Here is a 16,926-nt window from a genome sequence, read left to right on the forward strand (position 1 = left end):
AGACAGCTGTTTGTTAGTTGTTTTTGTTTTTAATTTGTCTCTAATAAGCAACACCATCTGCCCACCCCCGCATGGGAAGTGGGTCCTGAGTGAGGAGACCCAGCACCCACTTTGGGAGCTGGAGGCAGAGTCTTGGGAGGCCTCGAGGCTCAGATTCCCCACCACTGGGTGGGAGTTCTGTTTGGAGGGCACACACCACCACCCAGGGTAGGTTAGATTTCATCTACTTGCCCTGGGTCCCTGGGAGCAGTAGAGAGTGTGGGGGGGTCCTGGGGCCCTTGTCCTGGGACAGTTAGACGTTTGAAGGCACCCCTGGCCTCTGAGCAGTTAGAGATTAGGGGCGGCTGATCCTCAGCCCTGGGGGTGGTTAGAGGCTGTGGGCTGTTAGAGGCAGGCTGCCCAAGCCTCAGCCCCTAAAATGTTAAGAGATTTGCTGGGGTCAGGGGTGCTGGGACCCCAGTTTTGGGAGAGAGTAGTTAAGAGATTGAGGAAATGTTCTGAGCTCCCCAGAAAAGAGCTGTAAGTTAGAGGGGGCCAGGGCTGATTGGGGCTCAGCTGTTCTAAAGCTGGGCATCCTGCCTGGGGGACACAGCTGTCACTGAGGTTTCTCTCCCTCCTTGGTCCTGGCCTCATCCTTGGCAGGAGGCGGAGACTTCTTGGGGGAGGCTGAGGTGGTGGGGTTGGGTGTCCCCAACCCCGACTGGGCATCTATGCTGGCATGCTCCTTCCGTACAAGGTCCTCCAGCTCCTTCTGCAGGGGGCAAAGTTCACAGACATCAGAGGTCACCATGTGTCAGAGGGTCATAGGACCTGTGGGGCGGGGGTTCAGGGACTGGGCTCGGGGTGGGCTGGGGTGGCTCAGGTGCCTCACTTTCCATCCGAGGAGGTCGGCAAGGGCCAGGCAGCCCTGGTCGCAGTCACCCAGCCAGGCCACATCCCTGCGGGTGGGGGAGAGTCAGGCTCCCAGACTTGTCCCAGAACCCCACTGGCTCTGCCCTGTCCCAGTACCTTCATGCCCTCCCTCCCACCTTGGCCCTGCCCCTTGCAGGCTCCACCCCCCCACCACAGCCGGGCCTCACCTGTAGGCCTTCTTGGAGTCGAAGTCCATGCCTCCTCCAAGGCCCATCATCATCCCCAGGAAGGGGTCAGTCTGTGGGGGAGGGGGTGGGGACGGGGTGTGGGGAGCTAAGAGCACAGACCCTGGAGCCAGGTGGCCTGGGTTTGTATCCCAGCTCTGTGACTTTGTTCAAGTGGCCTGACCTCTCTGAGCCTCAGTCTCCTTCTCTGTGGAGTGGGGGTAATCAGCAAAGCCACTCCGAGGGCTGTATTGTCGGTGGGTTAATAATACAGTGAAAATGCTTAGAACAACAGTGTCTGACACAGGGCAGTTCTTGCCTGTTAGAGGAAACATCCGTCAGCAGGAGGGAGCCCCTCCCTGGGAGTGAGGCCACTTCAGGAAAAGGGAGCCAAGAGAGGGAGCAGGTGACTCCCCAGGGCACTGCTGCGGGCCTCTTCAATCCTGGGAAGCCCAACACTCCTGTTTTGGCTTACGCTGCTTTGAGCTGGGGTCCTGTCGCTCCCTCAAAACGGTGAATGACCCAGGGGCCTGTGGCATCCTAGAGTCGGGGCAGCCTGGAATCTGACCCCTGTGGATTCCAGAATCCCTAGGTCTGAGCTGAGGGGTCCAAAGTACTGGGATTCCCCAGCCACCTGTGTCCTGGTTTGCGAGGAAGCCGGGAGAGGCCGCATGGGGCCCGAGTGAGGGCAGAGGGTACAGGTGAAAGGACTCACCTGGCCGGTCTTCTCCTTGTTGATAAGCAGGCGCGGGGTGGAGAGGGGCGCCCTGGGGGATGGTGAGCTGAGTGGTGAGGGCCTGTCCTGGCTCCCCACCCTCATCCCCAGCAGCTCCCCACGGCCCTGACCCCCGACCTACTTGCCAATGAGGGAGGCAAAGGGCTGCACCTGCAGGGAGGTGCCCATGATGATGAGGAGGTCGACCTTCAGGAAGTCCTGCAAAGAGGGAGTGACCAGTGAGGGCTCAGGGGCCGCACAGCCTGGCTGGGCTGCTGTCCCCTGTCCCCCACCGCAAGCCCACCCGCAGCTAGTTGGGGAAGCGACCTTCCCTAGGGCGGGACTGGGTGGGGACACTTACTGACTGCATGCAGGAGAAGAAACGCGCTGGGAGGTTCTCGCCGAAGAACACGATGTCTGAGGTGGAGACAGACGGATAGACAGACACAGAGACAGAAAGGGAGTGAAAAACAGCGAGACAAAGGCAGGGAGGGAGAGAGAGAACAGGTAGGGGCAGAAGGCAGACCCGAGGGCTGGGGTGGGAGGGCAGGGCAGTGGGGAAAGGCTTGGAGCCCTGGAACCCACTCTCCCTGGGGCAGCTTCCGGGCACTGATGGTGGGGAGAGAGGGTGGCGGGATGGGGGTGGATGGGGAGCACAGCCTCCTCAGGAAGGGGCGAGTGGGGGCAGGGGTCCCAGCCCTGATCTACGATTCTAAGATCTACGGTTGGTCCCTGGCCCCAAGGCTTACCAGGCTTCACCACGCTCTGACATTTCTCACACTTGGGGGTCACCTCCGAGAAGATCTTCTCTGGGCGTGGGGAAGGAGGGAGAGAAGGGGGTGAGGGGCTTTGTGCCCGGACTGTAGTTGAACTGCCCCCCACCCCCAACCCCTTCCTTCACTGTCAACACAAACATGTCTCAGTCACAGAGGGAGGCGGGGAGCCCACTGGGGTGCTGGCCCTGCTCAGGAAGGACCTCCTTTCTTAGAGAGCTGCCCCTCCCCTCTGACCCCTAGGATTCCTGGGGTGGCTCCCAGCACCAGGCTATAGCTATTAAATGAAACCACAAATAGGTAAAAAAACTTGCCCCCAATAGGGGCAACTGGGTTCCCCTAACCACCCCCCAACCTGTGGAATCTGGACTCGAGAGTGAAGCTCTCTTCCAGTGGGTTTTTGAGGGCAGCCCTACTTCATCGTGGCTCAGAAAGGCCTGGTAGGTCCCAGGTCTGGTGGTGGAGAAAGAAGGAAGAATTATGCAGATGATCCTGAGACGGGGACAAAGCCTTAGGCCCAGCTGCTTCCCACCCTTGGGCTCTGTGGCAGATCCCCCACCCCCGCCATGTACACACGTGCTTATGATAATCCTCGTCCTCACTGCTTATTGATTAAGGAAGCCTGAAAGCATTCTGTCACTTGCAACCCACAGAATCCTAGCTGGCTCATTCAACTATTCACTCATTCCTTCAACGAATATTTACAGAGCACTGTTTTAAGGTCTGTAGTTTACTTTAGACTATTTCTGCATTGACAGCATGATATTTTGTGGGTGAGGCTTATGCTGGTAAAACAGAATGAGGTAATGTCAATTGTACATGGCCCCCAGCTGCCTGCTGTTGGGCTATTCAGCCATCCTCGCCCCAGGGGCGGTCAGCTGGGATTTTCTCAGAAGGGCCACACTCCAGAGGCCCTGCTCTAAGCGCTGCAGCTGTCCTTATCTCACACGGACACCAGAGGCTTTGTGAAACCAGCATAAAGAAGGTCAGAAATGGGCTTCCACGAGTGAAATAAGTGGCTTCTTAATCAGCACAAAAGATGTCAGAAACAGGCTCTCCCTGGCGTTCAAGAAATGTAGATTGGCTGCAATTTTTTTCTCTCTCTCTCTTTTTTTTTTTTTTTGGACACTTTGCCTTCACATGAACAGAGATGCTGACCTCAGCCAGCCCTGGAGGCTGCACCCTTAGGGACAGCCCCAGCCTTCATTCCTAGCTGGGGCAGTGTTCAGCTTCATACTCCAGAGACTGCTCGCCTGAATCTGGCTTGGGGGGCCAGTTGAATCCTGTGCCTCGAGCACAGGGCTGTCCAATCTGGTGCTTAGAGCCACATGTGGCTTTTAAATTTTAATTAATAAACATGAAGGAAAATTAACAATTCAATTCCTCAGTCACATTGGCCACATTTTAAGCGCTCAATGGCCCCGTGTAGCAAGTGACTGCATTTTGCTCTTTTTTTCTTTTCTGGGGGGTGGGGGAGGTGATTAGGTTTATTTATTTATTTTAGTGGAGGTACTAGGGATTGAACCTCAGACCTCGTGCATGCCAGGCAAGCGCTCTACCACTGAGCTACACCCTCCCCCACAAGTGGCGGCCATTTTGGACAGTGCAGACACGGAACACTTTGCTCACCTCAGAAAGTTCTATCAGACACTCTGTTCTTCTTAGAATGTAGTCGCATTGCCTTTGATGAGCCCCTCATGTCAGACAGGGTCAGAGCACTCAAGGGACAAAGAGCAAGGGCTTCATAACCACACAGTTTCGTGGCTGCATAACCATGCGGGCCTGTGGGCTAATGCACATCTCTGTGTCTAGCGTTTGCATCTGTTATAACCGGGCTGTGAGGCGGGGCTGGGGGAAATGAACCCCACCACCACCTCAAATCTTTGCCATTATCTATTAAAAAGAGCCACAGAGCTGTGCAGGACAGGACTGGTGTCTGTGCCTGGAGACTGGGAGGCCCGCTGTCGTGGATGACTTCCAGCCCCTCACCTTTCATCCAGCTTAGCATGTACTCCTGCCGGCAGACGGGGCTGATGCAGTGCGACGTGTAGAAGGTGCCGTGGGCCTCCACCAGGTCCTCGGGCTCCAGTCCCGCCACTCGCTCCAGTGTGTCTATGTTCTGCAGGGAGAGATGGAGGGAAGAGGGTCAGGAGTGAGCCACGCCCCTCGGGGGCAGAAAGCAGAGCTGGAAGCCAGAAGCAAGTGAGAAGGGGCAAGAAAGGAGGGAGGGAGAGGCAAAGGGAGGGTGTGTCTAAAACTCTTCTGTCCATTCTGATGGTGCCACTGAAAAGCTAAAAGTCATGGATGCTTAAAGGCAGGGGCCCAAACTCAGATGTCTATGAGCCAAGACCAACCGCCACCAACCAGCCCTGGCATTTTTCTGTAAATCTGGATCACTTTGCTGAAAATTTGTTTTGTTAGAACCAACCACTCTCATGGCACCTGCCAGAAATGTGTTGAAATAAATGGACACATCTCCAGTGTCTCCGCTGCCAACGCAGATACAGCATCCTTCTGCAGGCTCCAACCTGCACAGCTGTACATGGCAGCCCCAGCCAGGCATTAACATAAAATAAATGAACCTGGAGGGTTTCTTTGGTTGTAATCACACTGTTTTCCCATTTAACAGTCAGGGATCTTGCTCTGGTCTGTGGCATAGACAGTATGCTAACTTGTATTCTTTTAAGACGGAGAGACTTTCCTTATTAAATAGGAGAGAATATTCTTCTCTTCAACAAAGAAATTTGTGCTTTCTCAATCCTATCGTTTGCCCATGGGAAATGCTGCTGAGATCAGTGATGGAGGACACAGACGTTCCAGGGGTGGCCGGTCACGTGCAGCCCAAGCTGACCAGACAAGGTTTCCTGGAGACACCATCAACAAAAGAAAGGGACCCCTTTCAAAGGCAGATAGCCCCGACTGCCCTCTCTGCTCCCTGCCAGCAATCAGTTTATCCCCAGAACATGCGGGCAAGGATCACTTTTCCCAGACTCCCTGCAGCTCCCCCCTGCCCACTAGAAACGCCAGTTTTGCCTTTGTAACTTGACTCAGTCTACCGACACCCTCACACATGGGTAAGCAGTATGTGTGCTGATACCTAAATGGTGCATCAAAGGTCCACCTAAATGCCTCCGTGTTACCCTTTGAAGCCACTTTTGATGGAGAAACCACAAAGATAAACATGGCTGACCTGTAAATACTGATATGAAGTAATCTCTTCAAGATATCAGAAGGCCAGAGCACGAAGAGGCAGTGTATCCAGGATGTGGCAAAAGAAATATGTGAATTTGTGTATTTGCTTGCTTAAGTACAGAATATCTTCAAAGGAGGCCCAAGAAGCAGGGAACAGCAGTAGCCCCCGGGGAGGGAAGCTGGGGCTGGGGAACGTGCCCCAAGAAGTTCTCCACGAAGGACAAGCAGCGATGAACTCAGGGCGATGCACAGCGACTGATGGCTGACCCTGGCGTCGGGCAGGAAATGGGACCCCGAGGAGGTGGTCTCTACGTAAGGTGGGCAGCAGCCACTCAGCCTCGGCCAACCACTCTCCTCTGGGAAAGCCGCCCAGGGTGCAGCCAGCTCTTCCCAACTTTTAAGAGGAGCCTGAAGTCTGTGGATTTTCAGTGCAACCTATTGATTTTTAAACCTGGGTTCACTTATGTTTTCAAAACATTGCGTCTCCGATGGACATGATTTTAAGAAGTGTGAGGTGGCTACGGGGGTGTGGATACAGGCTGAAGTGAAAGATAGCCAAGTCCAAACCCCGTGGGTAATGTCAATGCCATAGATATCGATTGAAAAGAACTGTAAACCGTTTTGCTGCGGAGCTCACAGTGACTTGAATGAAGGAGACAACTGTTCTCGGGTTTGAATGGATACTTGTGTCTTGAGATAAAAATAGCATCGTGCAAAGCTTCAAAAGTGCTGCATCGTCACAATTCAGAAACAAGTGAAGACAGTGTGTTCCAGAAAACTGGGTCAGTGACTTAAAGTAGTTGAGGTTGAAAAAGAGGGTGACAAGTTTGGGGGAAAAAAAACCAAATGGTTTCGTGAAACGTGAGGGTGGAAAAATTCTTTACACCTCTGTCTATTTCATGTAATATGCCATTTTGACTACATATGGGTAGTTAAATCCATGCAGTAAGTATTGCAAGGAGTGTGGAAATGCTGCAGCATTTTATACAGACCCCGGAGCAGATTCGTGTTGGCGTTTGTTTAAAAATAGCATGCAGCTGGTAGGCTTTCGTGGTTAGGGGCAGGGGTTTCGTCCCCAACAGAGCTGGGAAGCAGCATTCTGAGCAACCCTGATGGGCCACTGCATCCTGGGCCTGGGTTTCTCATGCTGAGACCCCCGTGATCTCATCTCATCTTGTCTGGAGAGTGTAAACATCGTTTACATGCTGTTCTCCAGCTCAGTCCAGACTCCAGTGTCCAGCTGTCTGCCCACATCTCCACGTGGTTGTCCACAGGGCATCTCACCCTCAACGGGCCTTAAACTGAACTCTTCCTCTGCCCCCCACACCGACACGTCCCACCATCTCAGTAAAAAGCAGCAAGTGCTCAGGCTGAGAGCTCTCCGGTGGTCCTTGTCCTTTACGCCTCTCTCTCACGAATCATTGGCAAGTCCTGTTAACTCCATCTTCAAAATGGGATCATAACCTGCCCACGTCTCCTCATCGACAGCTCCCTCCCTGGCCTGGCCTCCATCCTTTCCTGCTTAGACCATCACAGCAACCTCTTCCCTGGTCTCTGTACCAATCTCCCCAGCCCGCTCCCGCAGTCTGGCCCCCATGCTCAGCCAGAGGGACCTTGTGAACACTTGGGTCAGGTCATGTCCCTGCCCTGCTCAGAGCCTTGCAGTGCTCCATCTCACTCAGGGTAAAGGACAGAGCCCTCTCTGTGTCCCCCAAGGCCCCATACGGTCCACCCCTGTAACCTCCCTGAGCTGTCACCTCCCTGACCTTGTCTCCTCCATCTTCTCCTACCACTGTCCTCCTCGCTCACTCAGATCCAACTTCTTGATCATGCCAAATACAGTCTAACCTCAGGACCTTTGCACTGGCTGTTCCCTTTGCCTGGATGCACTTCCCAACCACCCCAGATAATCCCATGGCTCCCTCCTTCCCCTCCTACAGGTCTTTGTTTAAATGTTCCCCGTCTAAAAGAATCTGGAAAAAAAATCATGTATATTTATGTATGACTGAATCACTTTCCCGTACACCTGAAACTAACACTGTAAATCAACTACGCTTCAATAAAAAATACGAATAAAAAAAAGTCCCCCTTCTCAGTGAGGCCTTCCCTGACACCTTGTTTACAACAACACAGCACTCCTCGCACCCACACACAGAGACACACCCACATACACACAGCTTCTGATTCCCCTTTCCTGCTCAATCATGCTCCCTAGGCCTCTCACCACCTGACAGACTGGAGATACCACTCATCCAGCTTGTCCCCCGTCTCTCCCCACACTAGAGCGTCAGCTCCAGGAGGGCAGGGATGTCTGCTGCATTCGCTGCCTGCAGGGCCCGCACAGGGTTGGCACTCAGTAAACACTGTCACAGAAACTGACAAACAGGTTTGCCAGCAGGGCCATGGTGAGGATTTTATGACAGCACACGCAGAAGGCGCTTGGCTTCAGGTGAGCCATTTGCATCAAGCCTGAGCCACGTCCTGTGGCTAGAACTGACTCTCTGGGAAGAAAGGCCAGGTTTATCTTGAGCTGGGGCTCCTCCTGGAAGGAGGAGGCCATCCCTTCCCTGGCTGCCACCACCCACCTTAGGTGAGAGCGCGGGTCCCCATTTAAGAACCTAAAAAGAATTCATCCTCCCCCTGGTGGCAGCGTCTGGAGCTGCAGGCTCCTAACTGCCAGGTGCACAAGCTATTCCAACACCGCTTTATTTCACTTTATTTCATGTGTTCTCTATTTTATAATTTTGGGAATTAGAGCATGAATGATATCACCGCCATGCTACAGCATGTAATTTCAATACATGTTCCTAAAAGAAAGGTAGAAGGGCAAACGTTTTTCACAGTCAGGGGTGCGAGGCCCCAGAAGTTTCACGGACTAATTCAGAAACCCACAATGGGAGCCGTCCTTGCCTGAGAACCCTGGGGCGAGGCCCCTGGTTGAGCACTTGACGTGGTTGAGCCCCCTGGTACATCTGAGGCCTTTGTGCAAATGATAAAAAGGTATCCCTTCCTTAAGACTCTATACCCACCAGCTGGAAAATTGCCAGGGTGTCCTGATTGCGTTAGGCCAAGTCACTTTGGTGTCATCTGCTGGAAAACCCTAACAAATATGAAATCTGCAAAATTGTGTCTTCTCAGAGAAGGGGTCGTCCCTCAGCCCACATGGGATGGCCCTGAGGGGAGTTCACAGCCACAGACCCGAGGGGGCGAAGCTGTTCTGGCCTCTGCTTTATAGAAAGGGGAAACTGAGGCTGAGAGAGGGAAAGTGACTCACTGCCAGTCATGTGACAGAGAAGCAGTCTCATTCTCTGGTGCCCTGAACTCTTAGGCACCAGGGTGCCGGCCACATCCAGCTCACCCTCTTCCTCCCCGGATGCCCATGGCCCTGCCTACCTGCGTGTAGCAGCGCAGAAGCAGCCCTTTCTCCTTCAGCAGGCGGATGAAGTAGTGACAGATGGTTGGCTGGAGGGGAGCAATCATAGCAAGGCTGAGGACAGCAGAGGACACCACGCGTGCCACGTGCCAGAACTGTTCAAGGCATCATGCCTGTTTTCCCTCATGGAATCATCCCCATGGACCTCGTGAGGCGCAGACCATCGTTATCCCCATTTCACAGATGAGGGAACTGAGGCACAGGGAGGTCAACTGTCTTGCCAGTCACACAGCTGGTAAGATGTGGAGTTGGGATGAGCACAAGAGCAGCCAGGCTTGAGTCTGGGCTCTTACCCGGGTGGTTAACTCATTTAAGCCTCACAACAACCCTTTTCATGCACTATTACCAGCTTCATTTTACAGATGGAAAAACTGAGGCTTGAGGACACAAGAGCAGTAAATGAAGGACCAGGACTTGGACATAGGCAGACTGGGCCCGGAGCCCATGTACTTAATGGTTATATGATATTTGTCTGAAGGGCCCCAGAAGGGGCCTTCCCATGCCTGCTGTCTCCCAGCCTCCCTCCTTCCTGTCCCTCCCTCCTCCTCCTCTGCCCCTGCCCATCACCCCTGTGAAAAAGAGCTCACCTTGAACTGCCCTGGATAGAGTTCCTTGGCGAGGGTAAAGAACGGCTCTGGATGTTTCTGTGGGAGAGAGAGCCAGAGGGCAGGTAGGCGCCCAGATGCTCCTGGTGAGATGAGAGCTGGGGCCAGGTGGCCCCATTCCCATCATTACAGACGTTCCTCCCTGCAGGACACGCACCTTGAAGTAGCTGATCTCAAAGATGGCCTCTGGGTAGGGAAGATGGTACTTCTCCAGGTTGGCGTAGAGGCCCGTGGTTGGGGAGCGGAAGTCAGGGATGCCCGCAGCTAGCGGAGGAGGGGCAGGGGGCAACTGATCAGGGATCTCGGCCCCGTCTCTACCACACCAACCCTCCCAAGTGAGGACCCACGCACAGCTCCTCCCCAGCCCCTCAAAGCAGCACCCCAGTCAGGGGGCAGCTATACAGGGAGGGGGGCACTTACATGTGGAGATTCCAGCTCCCACCAAACAGATGACCCTTCGACCTGGAGGAGAGTTTATGTATCACATGACATGGTTTGCTTAGCCCCCAGGTAACACCACCCATCCCAGCCCCTGAAGCCAGTTACTCCATGCTGGGCCCTGGGGCAAGCACTTCAGATCCATGAATAGTCCTCCCACCCATCTCAAGGCCGGTGCTGTTAACACCCCATTTTACAGAAGAGGAACCTGAGGCTCAGATAGGGGGAGGACGCCACACAGTCCACTGGTGGAAGAGCCAGTATGGGGTCAAAGAATCCATGGTTTGAAATTATACCAATGTGGAAAGACTCAAGAGAAGGCCGCACGGAGAGAAATTTCTCCTAGCTAGAACTGGACAAAAATGCATGAGATCTCAGTGAGTGGGCAGGGACAGGGGTTTCCCTGGAAGAGCTGCAGGTTATTGTGAAAAAAATCCCTGGCCACCCCTCATCTTGTGGACACAATCTTGGATGGCCATCTATTTCTAGCATATTCTAAACATCCTTCCCTCCGTAATCAAATACACATCAGCCACCAAAGTCTGGTAATTTTCAGGTGGAGGCCAAAGATTCACCGCTCTCAGCCCGCCCACACCTGGTGAGCAGCAGAGCGGATGAGGGCTTGCATTCCGGGCTCTCCCGCACACCTGCGTGGGGGCAGGGGGTGTCTTAGTTCAGATCCCCACTCCAGGCTTCAGCTTCCTGCTTTGTAAAATGGGCATAATTACAGCACTGGCCTCGCAGGGCTATTGAGAGAATGAATTCATTCGTATGAAGCTTAGGTCAGTGTCCGACACTGATTATTCTTTAAGTCAATTGTACTCAACTTCTTTAGACCCACGATTCGTGTACCTAGATGATCTTTGTTGCCCCATTGTCACCAGCTTTCAGAAAAGAAGAAGGAAAGATGAGATAGGAGGTGGATTCATTTCACAAGCACACGGGGCTGTGCAGAAATAGCCCAGTTGCCTCTTCAGGGGCTGGCTGGCTGGCCGCCCTGCCACATGGTACCCTGGCAACTGTCCGTCCACTGATGGACAGACACAAGTGTGAGTCCTCGTGAACTGGATGCCTCTGGGGTGTTCTGTGCAAAGGCAGACAGCAAGGGTGACAAGGGCTGCGGCCTGCCACCGCCTCAGCCCTTGGCTTCGTCTTAGGATGACACTTCGCAGGGGCCATGTGGAAGGGAGTGTGTGCTCTGGATTCAGGCAGCCTGGGGTTGAGCCGTGACTCTGTCTCTTGCCAGCTGTGTGACCCCGCATGAAGTCACAGCCTCTCTGTGCCTTCTCTGTCCAGATGACTCCTGTGATGACCTCACGAGTATCATATGAAGATCAAACGAGAGGACGCCTGTCAAGTGCTTTGCCTAGTGCCTGGCAGACAGTGAGAGCTTGATGAACTGTTATCACTTACTACAATCCCCTCCTAGGCACCCTCATGAGCCAATTATCCTAAAACCCAGGTGCAGGAGGACGGAAGGAACGAAAGCTTTGTAGCCGCTGTGTTCTCTTTGGGGCCCACTCAGGCCAGAAGATGGCTGCAGACAGCCGCCAGCCTGTCCCGGGAGAGGGGGGCTCGGGGCGGCGGGCCTGGCTGCCAGAGGAGGGAGACGGCAGCAGCTGGAGGCCAGGGAAACCGGAGAAGACGTCCTCAACAAAAGGCTGTTCAGGACCCTCAAAGGGTCGATTGTTCTAGTTGAGGACTGCCAAGGGCTCCGTTTCTCAGACTCTGGTGACCTCAACTCCCAGCAAGAAATATAAATTACATAGTGACCCAGTAAAGGGGCACCTGCCCACCACCCCCGAGACAAGCCTCTTGTAAGAATCATCACAGAGAAGACTTACATAGCTCTTGCTATGCTCCAGGCCCTGTTCCAGGCATTTACATCTATTCATTTATTGACCCCCTCATAACCCGATGAGGTAGTTACTATTAATAGCATCTTAATTCTATCACACAGGCTTGCTCAGTCAGAGATGTGGTGATTGGTTCAAGGGCAGGAATGTGACCCAACCTGGGCCAAGCGGAGCCAACCTCGGCTCTTTGGCTGGAACCACTGGGAGAAAGATGGTCTCTTCAGTGGGAGCTGCTAGGCTGGTGGAACTTGCTTTGCAGCTGCCAGATGCCACCTTCACCCCAACACAGAGAAGAGCAGCACTGGAGAGGTTTAAGATTTTTGACAACAGCACAGAAGCCCCTGAATCTGGCCCTGCTTAAAGCGGGGGTTTTAGTTACAGAGTCAACATACTCCTTGTGGGGCATAAGCCAGCTGGAGTTGGGTTTCTTGTCACTTGCAGATGAAAGTTGTGACTGGTTGGGGCTGAGGAGTCACTGGGGACCAGGCTGGGGCAGGGGGCCCCATGTAGGTAGGGGACTTACAGCGCTCGCTCTGCATATAGCGGGCCACCCCTTCCAGGGTTAGTTCATCCAGCAGACGCTCCTTCTGGGTGCCTAGGCCCAGTGTCTGGGAGAAGAAATTCCGCAGGAAGTCCACTGGCCAAAAAAGAAGAGAGACAGCAGCTGGGTGGGCATTCGGTTGGGGTGCACAGAGGCCCCGAGTATCCCTGCCCCAGCTCCGGGATCCCCCACCTGCTCAAGACTCAAGGCTCATTGCCTGGCCTGGTCAGGGGCCTCCAGGTGCTGGCACTGCATTCATTACTACACACTTTGAAGATCACCCCAGGTGGAGGTGAGCATCCAGATCCCGGCCCTAAACTGGCCCCCAGAACTGTGTGCCCAAGGAAGATACTCACTCTCTGCTTCCTCGCCGCCGGCCGCTCCTCCCTCAGTGTCTGAATCCGAGTCCTGGAATGGGTGGGGGTGGGGTGACCAGGCCCCAGCAGCAGGGTTAGGGAGGGAAAGAAGTCAGGGGAAGGGTGACACTTGGGTTTAGGGAAAAGGCTGGGAGGTGGGCCCCAGGAAGGGAGGGGTGGTAGGGGACAGCGGGCACTGGGGGCCAGGGTGTAGGCTCTGGGACAGGCTGCCTGTGGTAGAAACCCGGTCCTGCTACTTGCGAGGAGCGCTGTCTCCTGGGAGTGACTTGGCGTTCCTTATCACCCCACCTCTGAGGGCTACTGTGCCATGAAGTGAGTTCACCTCTGTGAGGTGCTCAGAACAGCCCGGGGGGCTGGCTATGGCCATCGTCACCCCCTTGTGTCCACGTCCTCTTGTCCCCTGTAGTGTGGGCCTGCCACCCAAGCAGCCCTCCTCATCGAAGTCACTACTGTGAATAATGCTGGTAGAAACCCTCGGTCCTCACCCTCCTGCCTCAGTCTCCCAACTCCACCTTTCCAACCCCTCCATCTCCTTTATTGACTCCTCCCCTCAGCCAGATTGCAGGTCTGGGACTCTGTCCTGGGCCCTCCCAACCTTCTCCATCCACCTTCCCTGGGTTGGCTGCCTCATCCACGCAGAGGTCTCGGCCTAGTCACTGATGATGCCACCCCTCTGTCCCCAGATCCAGGGTTTCTGCAGCCTCCTGGATGTCTCCCCCTAAATGACCTCCAGCCCCTCACTCCCAAACAGTGACCTAAACTGGCCTCAGCATCTCCCCTAGACATGCTGCTTCTTCCCAGCCCCATCTCAGTGTGGCTTCCGCCTCCTTCCCCTGCTCTCCTGCCCTGATGTAGTCCCTCTCCAGGACTCCACCTGGTCCAGGTGCTCCCCCCAGGGGCCCTGTCCTGGCCTCCTCCCTAGGCTCAGTCTCCACCTCTGATCTACTCCACTGCCCTCTGCACAATGGCCTGTCTGGGTTGGCCCGCTTCCCTGCCTTCGAAAGTCTTCGGCTTCTCCGGTCTAATCTGATCCCAAACATCCAAAGTCCACTTCGGTGGCAGCTCCAAAAAGGTGGGGATTTTTCCTAGTCCCCTTTGAATCCCCAGCACCAAGACTAGGGTATGGCACTGGGTAGGGGTTCCAGAACCATGCAGAATGGAACAAATGAACATCTACTGTGTCCTGGACCAGGCCTGGGCCCTGCAATGGCCCTCAGAAAAACACAGTCCTCACCAACTCACTCTCCTGCCTCAAACCCCTCCAACACCCCTTTCCGCCATCACTCACTACTCTGGTTCCAAACGTCTCTGAATAGGAACCTCCCTTACAAACATATGTAAAGCCTTTTGTTACTTTAAGATTGTATGAGCTGAACAAAAAGCTTGACCATTAGACAGTGTATAACTTGCGGGCACTTGCCTCATAATTCCCTTGCCCCCCAACCCCCCACTTCAAGAGAACCACTATTAACAGTACAACAGTAATTACTCCAGACCTCTTCTGTTTCTCCAGAAATGGGTCATACCACAGTCTGATGCTGCACCTTGCATTTTGCACAGAACAATATCCCACGGACCCACCTCGTTCTTCTAAACAGCTACATAGTGTTGCATTGTAAGGAGGCACCAGAGTTCATTTAACCTGTCAACTGTCAGTAACTGTCAGCCGTTTGGGCAGTTTCCAGTTTTGCCCTATCACAGACAATGCTGTAGTTTACATCCCTGAATCTCTCTCTTTGGGACTGAGGATCCCTTTTTCCCATGAAACCTTTTTCTCTGACAGTGGTCGTGCTTTGGGAGCCAGGCGAAGGAGAAGCCCGGCCTGACGAGAAGCTCTTCCACCCTCCATGTGGCTCTGCCAAGCATCTACAGGATGCTGGTATCACAGCCTCTGCCCTGCCCTCCATCTGAACCGCGATCCTGTGTCTGTGGGTGCGCTGGCACGCTTTCAGGTTGCGGACAGTGAGGCTCTGTAGAAGGATTTGAGGGCCCTGCCCAGCACGTAGGAACAACTAGGCCTAAGGGGGAGCTGGAGGTGCTGGTCAGGCCTCTGTGAGACTGAAATGAAGTGTCTGCAAGGCAATGTGCTGGGTGCAGGGTGGGTTGCAAACCCACCCCTGCTCTTCTAGCCAAGGGAGAGAGGACAAGTCGCTTAACAACTCTGCTTCAAATTTCACATCTCTAAAACGGCCAGAATAGGCCTCACTCCTAACAGGGATGCCAGGAAGATGAAATGAAATGAAACGACGCTTGCGGAGCATTAACCAGGGTACCCAGCTGCAGTTAAGTGCTCAAAAAATGCTAATCATGAATATAATTATCTGACCACTACTGAACCCAGCACACTCTTTCATGACCCCCAGGGTTTGCACAAGCTGTACCTTCTGCCTGGGACACCATTTCTCACCTTGCTGAAGAAAATTCTAAGTTTTTCTACACTTACTACCATGGGTCTGTATCTCAACCTGACTCCTAGATCAGCCTGTAGATTCCTCCAGGGAGGGGCCTGGCTGAAATCTCTATGACCCTACAAAGTTTACTCTGGGCTCCCAAAGTGCCCTGAGCAACTTTTCATTATCACCCTGTAGGGTCACTTCTCCATGAGATCTGTGAGTTCAGGGACCAAATCTCTCCCATGCCTAGCTCAAATGAGGTTCAGAAGGGATAGAGGGAGGGCAAGGAGAGAGGAAAGTTTGGGAGGGTTGGCCTGGGGTTGAGGCTGCACACCCTTCCCTGGCAGTACCCAGAGTCCACCATTCCCAGGGAGGCTGAACCCAGAGGTGGGGTGAGGGACTGGGGCAGGGAGCTGAGGACCCTGGGGGAATCTGTCTCGCCTCTGCCACCTCCCCCCTGTGTGGGCTGTGGGGTGTGGGGTGTGAGAAGTCCATTTCTCTCCTTCCCTCCGCCCTCTCCCCCATCTCACCTGAGCCTCCTGCACCTTCCCTGCCTGGGTCTCCACAGGGTCAGAGGCTGGGGGAGGAGGGGGAGCAGACGTCGTTAAGGTTACGGTGAAGGGAGTGGTTAAGAGGGAATGAAGGGCTTCAAAGCAGCAGGGCAGAGGCGGGCAAAAGACCCACCAACTTAGTTATACTGGGGTGGGGGTAAAAATCAAGTAGAGGGAGGGAAGGGATGGGGGAAAAGCAGATCTTAGAATGGCGAGTGCCGAGAGTTGAGTTAGTTAGTGAGGGACAGAGAGGCTGGGCCAGGAAAAGTTAGGAGAGGGAGGAAAAAGTAAAGCATACAGGGCATAGAAGGAGACTTAGGAGGAGTCAGGAAGGACATGGTAGTGTGTGAGTGTGTGCAGGGAGGATTAGGTTTACAAGCAGAGTGAAGCGTAGAAAAGGAGAGAAGATAAGAGATACTCCGCCTGGAGGCGGGTTTGGGAGAAGAGGTGGTGCGGGGGATGGTAGGTTTAGGAGAGGAAGAAAGAGATAGGGGACACGAGGGGTCCCCTAGCATCCTACAGTTGCCACTAACCACCAGGTACCCTTAGCAACTGGGACCGCGGCATCCTAAGTCCCTAGCAACGAGGGTCTTTAGCAACTAAGGTGCGAGAAACACGCGATCATTAGAAACTTGTGGGACGTGGCAAATGGACCCTTAAAACCTCGCGACCCAGAAACTCACCAATCTAGCAATCTGGATCACTTGGCGACAGCCCCCCGAATCCCATTCCCCCCCAAATACCCCCTATCTCCTACCCCACCACGCCCGCCCTCGGGCCCCGGGGCCTGCAGCCCTCAGTCAGGCCCCAGCGCGGCCCGACCCTCCCATTGGGGCCCCCGACTCACGATCCGGCTCGGCCATGGGCGCGGGGCGGGGGCCCTCGGGACTGTCACCGACTGCTCTGTCCCGTGACGGCACCGGAAACAGGAGGGGGCCGAGATAGGGCGGAGAACTACAACTCCCAGCAGCCATCG

General features: G+C 54.3%; 1 protein-coding gene across 3 annotated transcripts; it reads right to left on the minus strand.

Annotated features, from left to right (window-relative positions):
• Nucleotides 1–9: 9 nt before the first annotated feature.
• On the minus strand, nucleotides 10–16,915 carry SIRT2 (sirtuin 2). 3 transcript variants are annotated; one of them, XM_031458662.2, is made up of 16 exons: nucleotides 16,798–16,913; nucleotides 15,930–15,976; nucleotides 12,986–13,037; nucleotides 12,612–12,725; nucleotides 10,215–10,256; nucleotides 9,952–10,058; nucleotides 9,777–9,833; nucleotides 9,150–9,218; nucleotides 4,554–4,683; nucleotides 2,541–2,600; nucleotides 2,153–2,208; nucleotides 1,934–2,010; nucleotides 1,792–1,843; nucleotides 1,080–1,150; nucleotides 872–938; nucleotides 10–751 (listed from the first exon to the last, which is right to left on the minus strand). In XM_031458662.2, the coding sequence occupies exons 1-16, from the start codon at nucleotides 16,811–16,813 to the stop codon at nucleotides 596–598; spliced, it is 1,173 nt and encodes a 390-aa protein (XP_031314522.1). In that variant the 5' UTR covers nucleotides 16,814–16,913; the 3' UTR covers nucleotides 10–595. The 3 variants fall into 3 exon arrangements, with proteins under 3 accessions (XP_031314522.1, XP_031314523.1, XP_064345381.1); XM_031458663.2 differs by lacking the exon at nucleotides 15,930–15,976 and having other exon boundaries at nucleotides 16,798–16,912; XM_064489311.1 differs by lacking the exons at nucleotides 10–751; nucleotides 872–938; nucleotides 1,080–1,150 and adding an exon at nucleotides 1,157–1,284 and having other exon boundaries at nucleotides 16,798–16,915.
• Between the last annotated feature and the right edge of the window lie 11 nt (nucleotides 16,916–16,926).

The sequence above is a fragment of the Camelus dromedarius genome, chromosome 9 (genome assembly GCF_036321535.1).
Source record: "Camelus dromedarius isolate mCamDro1 chromosome 9, mCamDro1.pat, whole genome shotgun sequence".
Taxonomy (NCBI): Eukaryota; Metazoa; Chordata; class Mammalia; order Artiodactyla; family Camelidae; genus Camelus; species Camelus dromedarius.

Excerpts from the sequence above, each read along its gene's own strand:
- SIRT2 (XM_031458662.2), bottom strand. Across the intron at positions 12,726-12,985 it reads CGGCGGCGAGGAAGCAGAGA|TGGACTTCCTGCGGAATTTC; the intron begins GTGAGTATCTTC and ends TTTTTTGGCCAG. Across the intron at positions 1,151-1,791 it reads ACAAGGAGAAGACCGGCCAG|ACTGACCCCTTCCTGGGGAT; the intron begins GTGAGTCCTTTC and ends CCTCCCCCACAG.